At 39.3% G+C, this 19,781-nt stretch overlaps 1 protein-coding gene across 2 annotated transcripts in view; it reads left to right on the forward strand.

The window, feature by feature from the left end:
- Positions 1 to 985: 985 nt before the first annotated feature.
- The window catches only part of kcnh6a (potassium voltage-gated channel, subfamily H (eag-related), member 6a), a 50,202-nt gene continuing 31,406 nt past the window's right edge, over positions 986 to 19,781 (forward strand). Inside the window, exons 1-7 of one of the 2 annotated variants that reach the window (XM_026916773.3) lie at positions 986 to 1,893; positions 9,629 to 9,859; positions 13,004 to 13,153; positions 15,033 to 15,136; positions 15,262 to 15,505; positions 18,254 to 18,459; positions 19,228 to 19,314. In XM_026916773.3, the coding sequence (XP_026772574.3) occupies positions 1,818 to 1,893; positions 9,629 to 9,859; positions 13,004 to 13,153; positions 15,033 to 15,136; positions 15,262 to 15,505; positions 18,254 to 18,459; positions 19,228 to 19,314 (1,098 nt within the window). In that variant the 5' untranslated portion in view covers positions 986 to 1,817. The remainder of the gene's footprint in view (positions 1,894 to 9,628; positions 9,860 to 13,003; positions 13,154 to 15,032; positions 15,137 to 15,261; positions 15,506 to 18,253; positions 18,460 to 19,227; positions 19,315 to 19,781) is intronic. The other variant, XM_026916775.3, reaches the window with a different exon arrangement.

Genomic DNA, 19,781 nt, shown 5'->3' on the forward strand with positions numbered 1-19,781 from the left:
TTTTTCAGGAAGTCTGGTGAGGAGGTCTGGGGTTCAGTCGGTGTTCCAGTTCATCCCAAAGGTGTTCAGTGGGGTTGAGGTCAGGGTTCTGTGCAGGACACTCAAGATCTTCCACTCCAACCTTCTCAAACCATGTCTACGTGAATTGTGCACAGGAGTATTGTCATGCTGGAACAGGTTTGGGCCTCTTAGCTCCAGTGAAGGGAAACCATAATGCTACAGCATACAAACACATTCTATACAAATGTGTGCTTTCAACTTCGTGGCAAGAGTTTGAGGAAGAACCACATATGGGTGTGATGGTCAGGTGTCCACATACTTCTGGCCGTATAGTGTAGCTTTTTTTCATTGGACTAGGAACTACTGAGGTGGCGCTTACTGTACTGAACTTTGTTAGAACCTCAGCATGATCGGTGATGCAAAATCTTTTGATGATGCTTTTTTTTTTTTAAATAGAAAGATGTGTATGACTTATTTGCTTTTAATGGTGTGAGGTGAAAATGTCTTGAAACCTGTGTGTGCGACATCTACATTAACGTTAACATCGTTAACAGAGCAAAAACAATAACGAGCCTCATCCATGCTTGCTGTGTTGCTATGCCTTTTCATAATGGTTATGAAATGTCATAACCACTGAGCACTTTGCATAATGGTCACGGTTCCAGCTGTGCGGCTGGAACATGAACTAGGGAGTCGTCTAGAAACTGTGAAATAGGCTCTAGTTTTTAATCGCTAACAACTTTTATACCATGTTAATTGCACTTAACTTGTTCGTATCCTGTAATGTAACAGACAGTAACTCCAGTAACTTAGTGATGTGCATGTTTGTGATGTTCAATGCAAAAAAAAAAAAAAAACATGTCTATAAACTATATTCCTCACAAGATGGCGATGCACTGGGGCGTGACGTCACGCAACGTGAACTTGTGACTCTAACCTTTGTGACCCCTTTATTCATCCAACTTCTGTAGTCTAACACAGACACACAGGAGGAGGAGGATTAGGAGGATGGTGGTGGACCAGACTTTTGTTCGGAGTTAGAGTTTGTAGCTAATTTAGGGTTAAAATTTAGCGGAAGAACAAACTATAGAGAAAGAGCACGCGCGCCCCAGAGAGAGAGAGAGAGGGAGAGAGAGAGAGAGAGAGATGCTAAGGTGAAGAGTGCGCATCTGGGCTCTGTCAGAAAGTGACAGCTGTGTCGAGCTGACTCTCCACACCACAGTCTAAATGTGGTCACCGTCAACCAGCGATTAAAACTGGAGCTTGTTTTGTTCTGTTTTTGTTTTTGTTTTTGTTTTTGGGGCTGTTTCCGGCGGTCTCGCGCTCAAACCTTTTGATTCAGTTTGTCTTATTAATTCTATTTAGGCTTATTCTTTCTTATCAGAGCTGGATGGATTCGGGAATCAGTTAGTACACGTGTCTTCTTTTTTAAATATATAAATAAATTAATTACAAAAAAAAAAAAAAAAACACTTTAAAAAAATTCATCGAGAAAGATCTCGCTAATCCTGTCGCGAGCGCGCTCTTTAATCGCCGTGGCAACCGCTTTGCGCCGGAACTCGGTGACATTTCCCTGTCGCGCGACAACTCCCGTGCGTGCGTGCGTCTCTCTCTCTCTCTCTCTCTCCTCTCTCTTTCTTTCTCTTTCTCTTCCTTCCTCAGCGATTTAACGCTGTTTTTTTCGCCAGCATGAGCTCCATTAACCTCATACATCCTCCCCTTGTTGGCTTGCCGTGAAGGAAGTGCACTTAAAGCACCAGGTGTCGGGAGATTTCGTCTCTTTCCGTCTTTGTCGTTCTTCTCGTCCGAATGTCAAAATGCCTGTTCGGCGAGGACACGTCGCTCTCCAGAACACCTATCTGGACACCATCATCCGCAAATTCGACGGTCAAAGTAAGTGAACACACATAAACCTTTATTTTAGAACCTCAGTTATTTCTTTCTTTCTAAAAGTTCTTCTAAAAGGAAGTAAACAGCTTAAAAAACCGCCCCATGGCCAGTAATGCATTTCCATATCCATACCATAACAAAACCTACACCAAATTAATAACATAATAACATAAACATCCATTAAGCTCTTTTACACACACTTCTGTACTAAATAGTACGTTACCATAGTTACCACTGTTACAACTTTGACATACTGTTTAGTACTCTAGTGCTGTTTCAGTGTTTGTAAAAACATTGTGTCTGAAAAACATCTGTATTAATTTTTTTTTTATAAACCTCAGTATACTCATATCTATTTATCACCTTTCTCCTAAGTGAAAAAAAAAAAAAAAACCTGTTTAATTAATTATTTGAATCAAAATATTTCAAATTTCAGTCATTATTCAGCCACTCACATGCTGTAGTCTGGATTTGTTTTGCAAATGACTTTGGGTAATAATGTAAAGAGATGCAAATGTGCATGAGGGAAATCTAAATTCATTGTGTGTGTGTGTGTGTGTCCTCTTAATAATTCACCCCTTTTATAAAACTCTTCTAGGTCAAAATGCATCATGCGTACATGGACGTGGAGTGTGTACGCTCTCAAGAGTAAAGGCATTAAACCGAACCTTTACTTACTGTCGAGTATACCATCACTTTTGCACCTTTAAAATGTTTCTACCTTTCAACTTCGTGCATGTATTGTACCTTTAAAGCTTTGAGTAAAAACTAGATTATATAACAGGCCGTGCGATAATGTGTTCTCCGTGTCAGAAAATACGATGAAGAGCCTCTGACGATAGATCTATCGCTGATCTATTAATCAGCGCGATCCTGAATATAAAGAGATCGTATAAACATTCTGTGATCGAGCTCAAAGTTTGAGCTTGAGGTAATTCGGATATTTTTTTCCCTGTCCATTAGCATGTTATGTTTACGTTTCGCCAACACTACTACAGTATTCGTAGCTGTCTCGTGTGTTTTGTGCCATCCTACAACAACTCGTGGCTTTTAGATGGGCGTCGTAGCAGCACTCACACTCTGAGATTTTAGTAAGAAACAGAAGTCATCTGGCACTAAATTACTTCATGCATTTTAAGACTGTCCATTTCTAATTCTTTTACGATGTGAAACAGAAAAATGGGTTAAAATCGTACAGACTTTACTCTAAAAAACTAACTGAAGATGCAGCATCCAATTATCTGCGTTAAATCATTTATACAGGTGCACTACATCCGCCTTTCCGGTGACCTAACGGTACAAAAGTCATAGGTACTTTTGAATGCACAACCCAGCGACAAGGAAAGTTGGAGTTTAACATCTTTTTTCTGAGAGCGTATGTGTGTGTGTTATGCGTGATTTCCTTCCTTTCTGACGTTACACACACACTGTGAGGTCTTTCATCATAAACAGTAGCTGCATCAAAATTACCAGAGTTATTCGTCCATATTAATGTGTTCATACACCCTTTTATCCATCCACTGTTTCTTTCTCAGCCTGCCATGCTGCTCTGTCACGCTCTCTCTCTCTCTCTCTCTCTCTCTCTCTCTCGTTCACTCTTTTGCTATCTTTTCCCCCCCGTGGGAGGCTGCCTGATGTGTGAACCACAGGGCTGATGTTATATATAGCTCTTTCCGACACTAGTTAGTGCTCTAGATCAGAGTAATGAACTAATCCAAACTCAACCCTTCAAGGCATGGGCTGCTAAAGAACTTCATAATAACATCAGAATCATAAGTCTGTGGTGCCAATCACGTAAATTTATTGTCATGTGGATAGAGGTGAGAAGATTCATTAATTCAAACTGGCAGCCCGAGACTTTATGCAACTGGAAATAAATCAGCGTCAACACTGTAGCCATGGAAATCAAAATCACTAAGCGACAACTAAATATGAGAGTCGATGACGTGGCTTCTGTGTTTGTCAGTACCTGTGAAAAAGGTGTGGCCTCTGTGTATTTAGTTTCAGAGGAGTAGGTGTGGCCTCTCTGCTTGTCAGTCCAGTGAAGTAGGCGTGGCCGCTGTGTCTTTAGTCCCAATGAAGTGGGCGTGGCCTCTGTCTTTAGTCCCAATGAAGTAGGCGTGGCTTCTGTGTCTTTAGTTCCAGCAGAGTAGGTGTGGCCTCTGTATTTAGTTCCAGTGAAGAAGGCATGGTATTTGTCTCTGTCAATCACAATGAAGTAGGCGTGGCTTCTGTGTCTGTCAGTCCCAGTGAAGGTGTGGATCATTTTTGTTGGGCGCAAGCCACTTTCTTTGTTGCTTTTTTGTTGGCCATAAGTTTAATACACTGTGCTGAGATGGGTGGAGCTGCACAACAATGGGTGTGACGTTTAAAGTATGGAGACACAGTGGGATTTTCAAACCCATTTTGGTCCATTTTGTGCTACCACCTCCCAAGACTCCCTCTTAGAGTAGACAAGGTACTTTCCTGACCTCTAGCACATCTTTATAAGTCTTGTCCCATTTCTTTCCCACCAGTTTCATGGAAAGCAGCTTTCACAAATATAGTAGTCTTAAATCACCTTCAGAAAGGAGTAAAAACAGAAAATGCAAACTAATAATACAAAGATGTGTTATAAACACATTAAAATAAAGTAACATATAAAAATAAGAATGTTGTAACAACAATGAAACTCTAAATGCAAGACAACAAACGTAACCACAAAGCAACTGGAGCAGTATCAGGATGAACGAGTCAGTGTAAAGCCGAGAAACTCAACTGTACAAATCCTGTGAGGTTGTACAGGTTGTCTTGGTGCGATGAGACATTTTCCCTTCAGATTTATGAGAGGTACATGCAATCATTCTGAGGAGAGCACACACTGAACTGTTGGTCGTTGCTGTTAACAGAGCAGCAGAACACTCATGATGGTGTCAGGCTTGATCGATAGCTCATGTACACACACAAACAGGAACATCTCAGACCAGAGCCACTGCAGAATTTCCAGCTATACAGCAAGTCACAAAAGAAACAGTAAAGTGATGCATTTAATTAGTGAACATTCCCACGTTCAAAAAGAGCTGATCAGAAGACCTAAAGTGATTAAGCTCAAATCAGGCAAATAATGCAGAAGGTAATTTAAGACGCATTTTTTTTTTTTTTGCACTTTAGCTACTTATATGTCCCAGTAACGTCTTGTAAACAGCACTCAAACGACACTGCCTCTATTAAATAGTTTGTATTAAATAGTTTGACACTATATTGTCATCCAAATCATCACAACTAAGTGATGTAAGCAGTTACAATGTAAAAGTTTTCCAACAGACATTATCAGAGTCCTGTTTTTCTCTGATTTAATCTCAAATGGTGTGTTATTAGGCGTTTATTGGAATACATAGCTTATACAATGACTTGCACCCTATGTCGTGAGCATAGATGTTCAGAATAAAGATATTAGCCTCTTTAATACCTGAATTCATCTGTGAGGTGGACGTGTCACTAGGGACATGTAGTTTATGTGTCCAGTCTATTAATTTATTACACCCTACTGGCCTGGTGGACGAGTAGCTTTAGTACACTGTTAATAAAGCTGTCAGCAGTGATTTTATATATTTTTTTGTTCAACAACTAAGAAAAAAAATACTCTATTGATTTTTCAAAAATTACTCAGCCATCTCTTCCCTAGGAATTCTAGTTAATGAATGCATATGAATTATGTAAGGAATAAAACACTTGCAGCATGCCTTTATAGGAAAATAATCAACGACAGGGTGGTGTCATGTGGTCCGAAGTGAAGCCGAGATCTTGTTACATCCACAACATTGATTATTTTCCTAGAACGGCATGTTGAAAAAAAGTTTTTATCTTATACCACAACAAAGTGAACAATTTTTATTTAATTAAAAAAAGCACACTTTTATTTTTTTTTAAAAATCTGTTTATAGGTGCATTTAGTTCATGTGGAACGTCTGCCAAACAAGCTGCTTCCTGTTATCACGAAGACTTTATCATAATTCCTGTTCTTTCTTTTGAAATTAGAGAAACATTTACCAAGAAAGCTCGAAAGCCCTCTGTCCGTGGTGGAAAACTTAAAGTTATAGCTTTACCTCAGGCTGTTACAAAGCACTGACACTGGAGACTCCTTCCATAAACATCTCCTTACAGAAAAAATCTACATATCAATGAGACTTAAAAAAAAAAAAAAGGTTTAGATTATGTGGCACGTCATTCACAAGTCCCTGTGAATGAGTTACTATAGAAATGATAACGTATTAGAACAAGTGCATTAAAATAAACCTGTGATTTGTCTCGCAACCGGAACTACTGTCAGATCTGCTGTTGCAGAAGATTAATCAACACTTCTGGCCAGTTCAAATGCTCTGTGGTATATAGTATGATAGCTACCTCTTTAAGCCTAATTGATTAGGTTTCCTGGCAAGCAAAACACAGGAGTGTTTTTTTTTTATTTAAATGCAATTTGAAAGTAATTTCTCAGCCTGAATCATTAAAGCAGAGACTTCATGTCCCTGTTGCATGTGAGTGTGGGACTTCCCTTCCTGCACACAGATTTATTAAATTACTCAAAGCATCATCATATCAGGGCTTTAGAAGTAATGAGCAAATCTCCTAATTTGTAACTCATGAGAATTCACTCAGCATAAGACTGCAGACTGGATGTAAGTGTGTGTGTGTGTGTATAAGAACAATGTTAAGGCTATGACAAGTGTGTGCTTCCATGCCTTGCTCCCAACCCACTAAATCGAAGTGCGTTTTGTTGGCTGCTAGGCGACTGTCAAGGGCTTCCCTTTCTGCAGAAGCATTACAGAGTGATAACGAGCGTGCCTGTGAAATTCTCTCCACCAAAACAATTAACACAGAGCCTAATAGAAGGAACAAGGAAGAACGCAGGAAGAAAAGGAGAAGAAGAAACGGAAGAGAAAGTGCTGTCAGGAGTCGGTTTATCTTATCCAGTCTCCATGACGTGCGAGGAAGAAAACTGTTGATCACAGATCCTGTCCAAAAAAAAAACTGTTGTCACGCTCCATCCAGTGGCTCTCGCTGCATCAGGGAGCTTTCTGAGGGGCAGAGAGAGGGATGAGGGATGACAGGGTTGTTTTCTTGTGTGTGCAGCAGCAGGCCTGTTGGGGTGTCATGGCAGAAATAACTCCTACAATCACTGGAGCTGTACAGAAACACAGTGAGCTTATGGGTGAAAGCTAATTATACAGACGATGACAGAGAGAGAGAGAGAGAGAGAGAGAGGTGGGGACGAGGCATCACAGATATTCAGTGATGATCTAGCTTGTTTGTAGCTGGGTTGAACTTTAACTATCCTGATTCTGTACCAAAAGTGTTCGAATTTTGAAAAGATCCATCATACCTACATAGTCAAGACCACCGTCGTCATGTCCAAGACCAGGACTAGCTGAGAGCGAGTCTTGAGGGGGTCAAGGCCAAGTCAAGATCAAATCCAAGTTAAAAAAACGATAACCATTAAATCCTTTTTTTTGGAGTCTGAGCCTTTACGTCAGCTAGTTAGCTTAATTCGTGAATTGTGCCATTGAGCAGGCTGTTATCTCGAAGAAGCAATTACTTCTTGTCATACTTTGTGCACGCAAAAAGACAACACAAACATTATTTTTACAAACTCTCTGTCAAGACCAAGACCATATTTAGCAAGACCAATCTCCACAACTGAGATAAGTCCGAGTACAAATGCCAAAGTCAATACTTTGGCTTGGAAGACGTCTCAAGACCAAGAATGCCCTCAACTCCTACAGCCATTTTGCGTCTTTAAACAATAGATTGTTAAGATTTTCTTTAAACTCCAGGATGTATGAACCTGCCACTGCTTTCTGAATAGATTAATGTTGAAAAGTATACAAAGTATGATTACATGCTGACTTTCCAGCATCTACATATACCTTATCAGAATTTCTCCCCTTCTGATCTAAAGTGGGCGGGGCTAACATTTTAAACGGCATGCATAAAGTTCCAGCACCGATCACAAGGCTGATGTGATTTGTCCCTCTCATACACATCATAGGCATGTCCATAAACGTATGCCAAATAAACGAGCATGGATCAAACCAGAGAGAGACTACAGGCTTAGAAATGCACAAATACAATCGGCAAGACTTCGTAATAAGACATAAAGACAGGATAGTGTAAGTAAGTAAGCTAATCAACACAAAACAGGTGAACACAAAAAGCAAAGATGCCAATGACCTGATGGGGTCAGAGACAGGACCGAAACATAAATAAAAGCACATGAAGAATTAATAAGTGCTAGGGTTTATGCATGAAAGACATCATTGTAAGTGTGCAAAAAAGATAAACTAGCATTCAAAAGCTAAACTAGTGATTAGCAAGCATAGCCAGCCTACTGTAATTAAACAGGATCATATATGAGGGGGTTAAACAATCCCAGTTCTCCCTACTTTTGCGCTTTTGCATTGAATTCTGCTAGACAATCAAACATGCTCATTTGAATATTAGGCCACGCCCAGAGTTCTCATTATTGTTCAGATTAGTGAATTTAGCTGGCACCTGAGGAGTGTTTTATTATCTTTCTCCAGTTGTCTTCTTTCTAAAATCTAAAATCGACTTTTCAGTCGTCTCACCTTTCGGTACCAGCAGTCACACATTTTCATTCTGCACTCTCCACGCTTTTTTTTTTTTTTTTTTTGTATCTCCTTTTGTACCATTTTCATATTTCTTTTTTTGTCTATTTTAGCCTCCTCGTCTTTTTCTCAGCTGTCATCGTCTTTTCTCCTTTCTCTGTCTCCTTTCTTCATCTCTTTATTCATTTCACTTCAATATATTTCTGTGCACTTCCTCAGAGACCTTCTCCTTTCTGGGCAAGAAAAAGAAATGTTGTAAACAGTGACAGTCATTTTTTCTTTTCAAAGCTGGGCTTGCTTTTATCTCATCACTGATCTTATGTGGTAATTTTAGCTTGGTTCTTACTATCTCAGTGCTAATTAATTCAGTGTGTTTAACTGCAATTAGCAGGAGTCAAACCTGTATCACTCTCACTTGCCCTAATGTAACACACCCTACACTGGAATATATTTCATTGGCTTCCGGTGTCATGTACAAAAAAAAAAGTGGTACTTCCTGTTATGAAAAACCTGCTAAACATCCACATGTAAGACACAGATGAGAAATCTTTTTTTTGGTTTGATTTTTACTCAGATTTTATGCAAGTCTTAGTTTTATTACTGGTATTGATTCAGCTTTTATTCCTGTTTTAATGTACATTTAAAAAACATTGTATTTATAAAATGACATTAAAAAAGGACATGAAAAATGGATAAAAATACAAAATCAAAAGCATTTTATAAATACAATGTTTTATATATATATATATATATATATATATATATATATATTTTTTTTTCTCCAAATGTTAAATCTTAACATTGAAATAATCCAGGACAGAAATTAAACGTAACATTGTGTGGATGTACACACAGTGAAATGACAAAAAGTATCCCAAAACATTAATCAATAAATCAACCAATCATTAAAGAGAAAGAAAAGAAAAAAAAATAATATTCATACAAATATATTACACAGATGAATGTTTACTGTTGTTTTTTTTCCTGAAACATGGACTGTAATTTTATGTGACAACTTTGTAGGTTAGAAATCATATTAACAAGCTTCCATAAAGTTTTGTCCTATGAGTAAAATTATTATTATTATTTTTATTATTATTATTATTATGAACTCTGTTTTCTTGTATGCTTCTCAGACCGAAAGTTCCTGATTGCCAATGCCCAGATGAAGAACTGTGGCATCATCTACTGCAATGAGGGCTTCTGCCAGATGTTCGGCTTCTCGCGGGCCGAGATCATGCAGCAGCCGTGCACGTGTCATTTCCTGGCAGGACCAGGCACCATGAAGAGCGCTCTGGCTCAGCTGGCCCAGGCTCTGCTCGGCTCCGAGGAGCGCAAGGTGGAGATCCTCTACTACTCCAAAGAAGGTATGCAGAAGAGGCGAGTGGAGGAGAGGTGGAGTGAGGAGGAGAAGAGGGAAGAGCGATTACCATGTGAATATCGGGAAAAATATCACAGGACGGCCCACCTGTTAAATAAAACCTAGCTTGGCATTACATGTTAGCTACATGTGTACAGCACTGACTTTGGTCAGTGAGGGTCGTTTTTAAATGTGGCACATCTGTTCAAACTGTTGCGTCACGTGGCAGCGTAACACACTCAGAGGAAAGCGCTGTCCGCCTCCTTCTACATACATAAGCTCACAACACATTCACAATTGGCTAGTGTTACTCTGTTTGACAGGAGAGAAAGAGTATGCCCCTCCCACTCAGAGAGCACGGCCAGTTTAGCTTTCTTGGCTCTCGTCCACGCGTGGCTGTGGCGTCAGTCAGACACACACACTCAGAGCTGTGTTTATAACCTCCAGTCCCACTTCTGCTACACCACTAAGGAACACCTGTCCACTTTATAACAAGTATATACACTGACCAAATACTGACCAAATACCTGCCATAACACACACACACACACACACACACACGCTAGACAGGGTTGTAAAAGCTGCAGGAGTGGGACTGAGCGTCATAAACAAAGCTCTGAGTGTGTGTCTGAGTGGCCCGTTAAAAACATCAAAATGTGTATGTGTGTGTTATGGCAGGTATTTGGCCAGTATTTGGTCTGTGTATATACTTGTTATAAAGTGGACAGGTGTTCCTTAGTGGTGTAGCAGTGCACTGATAAATTACCATGACAACAGGGCTGCCGAAACTGTACAGTTCTTGCTCTGACCACTGAACTAAGACACACACACGCACCCCCACACGCACACACACACACACACACCCACACACACACATATACACACACATTGTTTTGTTTTGGTCAGTATTTCATTTCATTTAAAACATAGAGAGGCTGCCTCTGTGTGTGTTTGTGTATATGTGTGTGTGTGTGTGTGTGTGTATACAGATGGGGTCTATATTTAGAGTACTTGGTGACCGATTGAAGTGTGTGTGTGGCGAGGGGGGGGGGGGGGGGGGGCGGGGGGTTGTAGCTGAGAGGCTAATCATGCTTCACTGCCACTCGTTTCTCCTCCGTCACTGCCTCCCTCTTTGCTCTCCACTCCTCTTCCGATACATTTTGTGTTTTATTATTTTTTTAGCGATAGTATTTGTCCCTCTTTCCATTTTCCTCACTTTTATCTCTTTACCATCTCCAAAAACAGCCACCCTCTCCTCCTTTTCGGTCCATTTGTCACTTCATCTCTCTCATCGTCTCTTTTTCCATCTCTGTCTCTTCCTCTCTCTCAGGCCTGGCGTACATTCCTCCCACTGAGTTAAAACAGGTTTCTCTTGAAAATGTGATAGTTTATTCTCTTTTTCATGGAAAGTAGAGAAAATGTTCCATAATAAGGTTTTTTTTTTTTTTTTTACTGCGCAGCTCACATCTCACGCTGTAAGACCTTTTCACACCAAAACGCATTTAATTCAGTGCGCAAGTGCCATCTGAAAAAAAAAACTTTTTTGTGCTTAAAATGAGATGTGTTTGATAAAAAAAGATAGAAAAGCAGTGGAAGAGAAAACAATGGGTCTTTTTCAGTTGAGTGTTTGTAGATGTATGTTTTTATTCCAGTACAGAAATATGAATGTCATGCACTCTGCCAACATCCTGCTCATATCATATATATATGTGTGTGTGTGTGTGTGTGTGTGTATATATATATATATATATATATATATATATATATATATATATATATATATATATATATATATATGTATGTATATATATAAATGTGTGTGTGTGTGTGTTTTACACTTTTTCGGCCACAAGCTTCAGGTTGCAATCAGATCGGCTGTACACACCTTCGAGTATTCACACTTCCATGCACCATTTGTAGACAAGTTGTAGACAATTCATACACAATGAGCTTCTCAGAGCAAGATCACTGGATTAAAAAAAAGTCACTGCATCGTGTCTTTAGAAGTTAATAGAGTTTTGTTTGAAACAGTGGCGAGTAAGCGTGGCGGACCACTCGCAATGTCAAACAGACTCTAACTATGAAAAGTACCAGACTTTCTAGGGAAAGCTAGACGTCTGGCTCACGAGGCTGGGGCACATTACAAGACAATACGCAAACTACAAGAAAATTTTATACTCCATCTTTCAAGATCATGTGATTGTGTAGTCATCAGTGTGCAGTTTGGGTTTTTTTGTCTGTCAATCACCCAGCCTGTGTGCGATGACGAGGTTTCTGAGCATGCTCACTCGTTGCAGCTTTCTGTGGTTTAAAGATTATCAACTTTAGGTTTGTGGCTCCAGCGCAAAACTGAAGATACAAACATCAGGCACCAAGTATGTCTTGGTTGATCGACTATATTTTTGTTAAGGGGAAGATTGCGTACAGCTGAATTTTCACTGAACTCTTCCTTTAAGTGTCTTGGCCTGTCTACTGGGTGTTATGTAAGGAATAATATACGGTGCGAGCTGTTTTAGGAAACTAAACAATGCTAAGGTGTTGTAATGAGGTTGCTCTTATAACCAACAAGTTGACTATTTTCCCATCACACCACGTCCTGAAGTGTTTCATTCCTTTTATACCAAAGCAGTTTGTCAACCGATACCATTTTCAATTTATTAAAGAACGTCACATTGTACTTTAAATCATTTATAATTACACTTAATGTTGTGGAATGTCCTTGAGACAAGTTAGTCATTGTTACTTATGTTATAGCAGCTCTAAACATTCCTTCTCCAGATGTTTTTTCTCTCCCTTGACTTAACTTGTCACATTATGGAGAACCTGGAAAGTGTAAAATCCTCTCTCCTGAGCTCTCTTTATAGCGCTGACACCTGTTAAATAAAGGTTAAATCTCCTAACAGAAAACGTCACTGTATCAACAATTATACATCTTTGTTAAATAAGAACATTTTTTTTTACATCCCTTTGTTATTAGGCTTAGATTATGTGGAGCGTCCACCATGCAAGTTCTTGTGAATGAGATGTAGCTGGAACTAGTGTCAGAGCTGCTGTTATAGACAGTGAATGAATTCTTACTTTTTAGCATGTTGTGGTTTCCTTTTTGCCAACTATCTGTCTCTCTCTCTCTCTCTCTCTCTCTGTCTCTCAGGGACATGTCGGCCATGTTTGATAGATGTGATTCCAGTGAAGAACGAGGAAGGTGTGGTCATAATGTTCATCTTGAACTTCGAGGAACTGCTTGAGCCTGCGTTAAAAATGGGCTTCAGGCAGCGAGTCGCCCAGGGCTGGATACGTTCAGGTGTGTGTCTACTGCGTGTGTGTTTTTCATTGTGAGGAGGCCATTTAGCATCCCAGATATAAGTGCTTCTGTATTTTGGTTAAAATACGGGTCTGTGTGTGTCAAATTTCTTGGCTGGAACTGAAAACTAGTGTGTGGATTACGCCATTTTGTATTTTACTTGAGAAAATATTTGATAAAGGTGGTGCCTTGCAGTGTGTATGTGTATTCTATCTGTTTGTGTGCATGTGTGTGTGTGTGTTTGTGCGTGTTTGTGTGTGTGCGTGTACGTGCATGTTCTTGCATAAGTAGAGTGTGCATATATTGAGGTTTATATCTCCGTCTGCAACTGAGCAAGCATTCTTGGACGAGTAACTTCCGTGGGTTATGAGTAAGCTTCATTTTATTTTCCTTTTCAAGTAAGGCCTTAAGCGGCATTTCACAGACGTCATAGTTGTTTTCATTTTACTGAAGAATTAATTACAGTTTGAATTCTGAAGTGTTCTGAATATAGTGTGAAGTCTGTCAGGATCAAACATTGACGTTACCATAGCAATATGAGACAGAGTACATGATATCAGCCTGGATCTCAAAATAAAAATAGTGTGGTCATGATTGCAAGAATCAAAAACTCCAAATAGGGTTATATCTGTGTTCTTTTTTCTTTTTCTGTTTTATTTTTATTTTTTTGCCTAGACAAAGTCTTCTTTGACCACCTCATGATTTTATTTTCACATTAGACTAATAATTTGAGTACTATTTCAATGATATTTACATATTTAGATCAGTGAGTACTTCAGTGCACGTTATGTAGACACGCACACACACACACACACAAATACACACACACACATATACAGTATATACAGTGTTTCAGTGCTGTTGTGTGTGGTCTCAGCACTGCTTCTTGTCTAAACAATAGCACTGATGTACAGATGTAAAAGAAATAACAAGTGCTATGTAAAAGAATAAAAGGAAAACTTCACCTATTCACAGCTAATGGAATAAGAGAAGTGACAAATTCTCAGAAAAAAAATGGCTGAAGTATTTACAGCCTGTTGATGGAAATGACCAAGAAGCATACTGATCATTTAAGGCATGATCTACCGACAATCAATCTTGCCATATTAATAATATTGCATATAAACCCTCACTGAACCTCCCATAATTCACAGGCTGTCATCGCCATATCCCTTTCAAACCGAATTCTGATTGGTTGATCATGTTTCTCACTCTAGATGGTAACCAATAAAATGCGACTAAACAAAAGCTTCACATTCTTTCAACGTTTGAGGCAGTTCAACATGTAATCACAATAATGACTTCTTTGACTGTTTATGATGTCTTGCTTGTGTAAGGAGGGACGGTGGGTTTAGTCGAGTCGTAGTAGAGGCTCGAAAAAAAATGTGGCGTGATAGAGCGAGGTGTGATATTTTCTTCAGATAGGTATGGTTTCTGTATTTGGCTTCGTAGGCAAGTATCGGTGTTTCAAAGCTGATATGGGCAGCTACAGGAAACCAGTGGACCAGGGATTTTAGCATTAGTAGCATTAGAAATGTCTCAAAGTATGCTTTTAGAATTTAGTTGAATTTGCTGATACCTTGAACACACCCCATGAACCAAAACTAGCTGTAAGGGCGTTACAGGTTTCTGAAACATTCCCTGACATGTGCTGACTGGAAAAAAATGTGATTTGAAATAGACTTGAATTTGAAAGAGTTACAATAGAGTGACGATTTAAATACACTGTGAAAATCTTTATTGGCTTTTGAGCTAATGCTCAGTGAATTACAAAGCTGTAAGAGGTTTAGGGTCATTTTTGTTTATAAGACTAATGACTAAATGAAGTACCGGGCAAATTCAACCTGGTGTGTTGTGCTGTGTCGTGTTTATTTTCCAGCTCAGAAACGTAAACTGAGGCTGAGAATGCCGTCTTTACGAGTCACGCGGCAACCCGCTTACCCCAAAGACCCGTTTGAAGGAGTTGTTGTGGACTATCTACAGGTACGCACACAGTTCTGTTACACTCTGCCACATATCCACATGTAACACACAACTCTATACTAATTTCTTATGCAGACAACACACATTTTTACTGAAATCTCTCTCTCTCTCTCTTTTCTCTGTAGCCACCTGGTAAGGATGTGGCTCTAAAGGGTTTCCCTGGGCCATGTAAAGAGAGCTCACTGCAGTGTGAGACGCAGGCTCTGATCCATCAGGAGCACTCGTTCACCTCCCCTTCCTCCAGCCTGGAGCCCGGCGGCCCCCAGGCTCCCCACACACACTCGCGCACACACTCCCGAGAGAGTGTACACAGCCTGCGGCGTGCCTCCTCGCTGCATGACATCGACGCCATCAGGGACCAGTGCAGCGGTCAGTTGTATTGTGTGTGTTTGTGTGTGCATGCGTGTTTGTGTGTTCATACTGGCTTGCTTAGCCTGATCAGATCACGACAGAACTGAAACGCTCTCTGTGATAGCATGTTGCAAGCAATACAGTTCACACTAGACATTGTAGACTAGCATGTCCTCCACATGGAGTAGCCACATTGCTAATGCTGAGATAATCACGTTGGCCAGGAACCAGCCGTAATTCATTCACTCATCTTCAGTAACCGCTTTATCCTGGTCAGAGTCACAGTGTGTGAGGCAGGCACACCCCCGGGATGGGTGGAGACCAAAACTAGCAAGGTTTGCAATTTTAAAGAAAACTTTTCTAATACTAATATTATTAATAATGTACTTGATTTATATGATGGCTTTCTCGAACCCAAGGTCACAATACAATTTTGGAAAGACAAAAACACAAAATAATGATAAAACAACAAAAGAAACAGACTGTATTTGAAAAATTAGTCCTTATGAGTAGTAATTATGACATTATAGCAGCATTCAAATGTTCTCATCTCATAATTACAATATTTCTGACAGGACCTAAAGGCAGCATCAGGGTAGTAGTGTAGCGTGCTGCATGAGCAGGGTGATCAGGGAGAAGCTGGAGACAGCGTTGACCTCCCAGACTTCTGCAGCTGTACAAAGCCGTCTGGGATGAAAGGCGTTCATTAAGGCTGATTAGGGGTTTCTCACCAGCTCGGAGGCCGTTTGATCATCACTACATCACAGGAGCACATGAGCACAACGGAAATCTCATTACCGCAGAGAAGCGACAATTGTTTTTTGCCAGCTGTGCAAGGTTCTGGAAATATGAAAAATAATCAGGAAAAGCACGGTGCATATGTGCAGCGTACAGTGCAATCACTTACAGTTATGTATTTTGACTGAATATCCTTAGTGTAGGTTAGTTACATCTTGCAATGTGAGGAGTAGGAACCATGTTACTGCATGCTACTGTTCTGTAAGGAACAATAAGGAACAGTAAGAAGCAGGGCTTACTGAACTCGTGGCACGTGATGCAATCAGGACCTTTGTATGCCAATGATTACCTCTAGACATCATAATCGAGGCTGCTGAAGATTGTGTGTGTGTGTGTGTGTGTGTGTGTGTGTGTGTGTGTGTGTGTGTGTGTGTGCGTGTTCATGCACCTGATGTCTATCTAACTAAGTGAAGGACAGTGGGTTTGGGTTGGCACATCTCATTATATTTATGCGTATGACTCATATAAATTTGCATTTGATATTTAAATATTTATCTGCATACCATATGTTTTTGCTTGTGTGGTATTTGCTACACTGAATGTAGAAGTAGTGAGACTGGTACTGTTTCCAGAGAAACAAATAAAACAGCAGGTCTATTAAGTGTGTCAGAAGTGGGGGTGTTATAGTCAGGGATATAAAAGTACTGATAATACCCACAGTATCTCAGGCAAGCTTATTATGACATTATTTTTATCTTATTGATATTATATTGTCATGTCACTCCATCTGACATAGTATATTTTAATAGTTCTACAGCTTCAGAAGCACACACACACACACACACACACACATCACACACACACACCACACACACACACACATATATACAGTTGAGGTCAAAAGTTTACATCCCCCTTTCAGAATCTGCAAAATGTTCATTATTTTACCAAAATAAGAGGGATCATACAAAATGCATGTTATTGTTTATTTAGTGCTGACCTGAATGAGGTATTTCACATAAAAGATGTTTATATATAGTCCACAAGAGAAAATAATAGCTGAATTTATAAAAATGACCCCGTTCAAAAGTTTACATCCCCTTGATTCTTAATACTGTGTTGTTACCTGAATGATCCACAGCTGTGTTTTTTTGTTTAGTGATAGTTGTTCATGAGTCCCTTGTTTGAACAGTTAAACTGCCTGCTGTTCTTCAGAAAGCATGAAAGCACACTGATGGAAAAACATGCATTAAGAGCGGGGGGGTGAAAACTTTTTGAATTTGAAGATCAGGGTAAATGTAACTTATTTTGTCTTCTGGGAAACATGTAACTATCTTCTGTAGCCTCTGAAGGGCAGTACTAAATGAAAAAATATGATATTTAGACAAAATAAGAAAAATGTACACATCTCCATTCTGTTCAAAAGTTTTCACCCCCCAGCTCTTAATGCATGTTTTTTCTTTCTGGAGCATCAGTGTGCGTTTGAACCTTCTGTAATAGTTCCATATGAGTCCCTCAGTTGTCCTCAGTGTGAAAAGATGGATCTCAAAATCATACAGTCATTGTTGGAAAGGATTCAAATACAATGCTGGAAAACCAAAGAATTTGTGGGACCTGAAGGATTTTTCTGAAGAACAGCAGGCAGTTTAACTGTTCAGGACAAACAAGGGACTCATGAACAACTATCACTACACAAAAAAACACAGCTGTGGATCATTCAGGTAACAACACAGTATTAAGAATCAAGGGGATGTAAACTTTTGAACGGGGTCATTTTTATAAATTCAGCTATTATTTTCTCTTGTGGACTATATATAAACATCTTTTATGTGAAATATCTTATTCAGGTCAGCACTAAATAAACAATAACATGCATTTTGTATGATGCCTCTTATTTTGGTAAAATAATGAACATTTTGCAGATTCTGAAAGAGGGATGTAAACTTTTGACCTCAACTGTATAGAGAGAGAGAGAGAGAGAGATGGAGATATATGAGGCAAATTTTCTGATTTGATATTCACCCACAGATGCCTTGAAGCCCAATAATGTGAACTCCACATCGGATTCGGATCTGATGCGGCATCGTGCCATTGGTCGGATCCCCCAGGTCACGCTGTCATTCGGGGCGGAGCGGGTCAGACCTCCCTCACCCACCGAGATCGAGATCATTGCCCCCAGCAAGATTAAAGACCGGACGCAGAACGTCTCCGAGAAGGTCACCCAGGTCACCCAGGTAATATACACATATAAGTGTGTATGCATATATATATATATATATGTGTATATATACAGTACTGTGCAAAAGGCACCCTATTTTTTTTAGTACAAACTTTGTTATAGATTTTTTTCCAACATAAAATTAAATGTTCCAGAAAAATGTTTGTATGTCAGTAAAGAAAGCAGCAGATTACATAAGAGACATTTTTCAGACAAAAAAATATAATGAAGGCTGCTGGATTTCGCTGCAGAAATAAGAAGCGAGTCGACAGTCAAATTCTCCAGAAGAACTGTGGCTGCTTCTGCAAGATGCTCAGTAACACTTCCAGCTCATTTCCTTATAAAACTGCACTAATTGTTCCTGAGACTACTATTTTCTTTTTAAAAGCGAAGGATCGTCACACCAAATATTGACTTTGTTTCATTTATTACTGTTTACTGCTTTTTATAGTATTTTTTTAAATGTAGAAACATTTAATTTCATTATTTTTGAAGGCATCTTTGCTCTACAGCATTTCTTTGTATGTGCCTAAGACTTTTGCACAGAACTGTATATATATTCGTTTTGTCCTCTTTTCCTCATTAAATTTTACTTTTTAGAACTATTTTATGTAATATTGTTTCATTAGTGGTTATTCACCCAGTTCTGTGATTTTAAGACTATAAGCATAAATTAATAAGCATAAGCATAATTTTAAACCTCAGGGATATAACACTTGAATATACTTTTAGTCAATATTTTTGTGTAAAAGTTCAGACAACTTCAATGTATCAATCTCTACAGCACAGCGCTGAAAGAACACAGCAGGCATACGCAGCAAAGAGCAAATGTGAACTTTTTACCATTTCTACACATGCCCTTGGCAACATGGTCAGTAACTCAGACAGTTATTTGCAAAACAAATAACGTTATAGCTTTCAAGCTTGCTCACCACTTCATTCTGCTTGGCTTATGCTTGGCTTTGACTTGGCTTCTGTGTCAGAGAGAAAGAGAGAGAGAGAGAGAGAGAGAGAGAGAGTACATAAATATACATGGCACAACAGGGCTCAGGTGTGCCACCACAGTTATCACCCCTCTAGCTCATCCCCAAACACCTCCATCCCAATGCAGACCCACATTAAACACCTCCACCTTCTACACATATTTATAACATTCATAGTTTTGGTATAAAAAAAAACTCGGAAGCTGTAAGGATGTCTTGAAATATTGTGATATGATATTTTAGGTGTTTAATCCTTTTAGAAGGATGTTTGTGTTAATGAGTGATTTGGTAAATGTGCAATGGATTGAATGAGTCATGGAGTATATTAAAATGTGATGATGTGGTGGATGAATGG

This window comes from Pangasianodon hypophthalmus, chromosome 13, assembly GCF_027358585.1.
Source record: "Pangasianodon hypophthalmus isolate fPanHyp1 chromosome 13, fPanHyp1.pri, whole genome shotgun sequence".
Classification (NCBI taxonomy): domain Eukaryota; kingdom Metazoa; phylum Chordata; class Actinopteri; order Siluriformes; family Pangasiidae; genus Pangasianodon; species Pangasianodon hypophthalmus.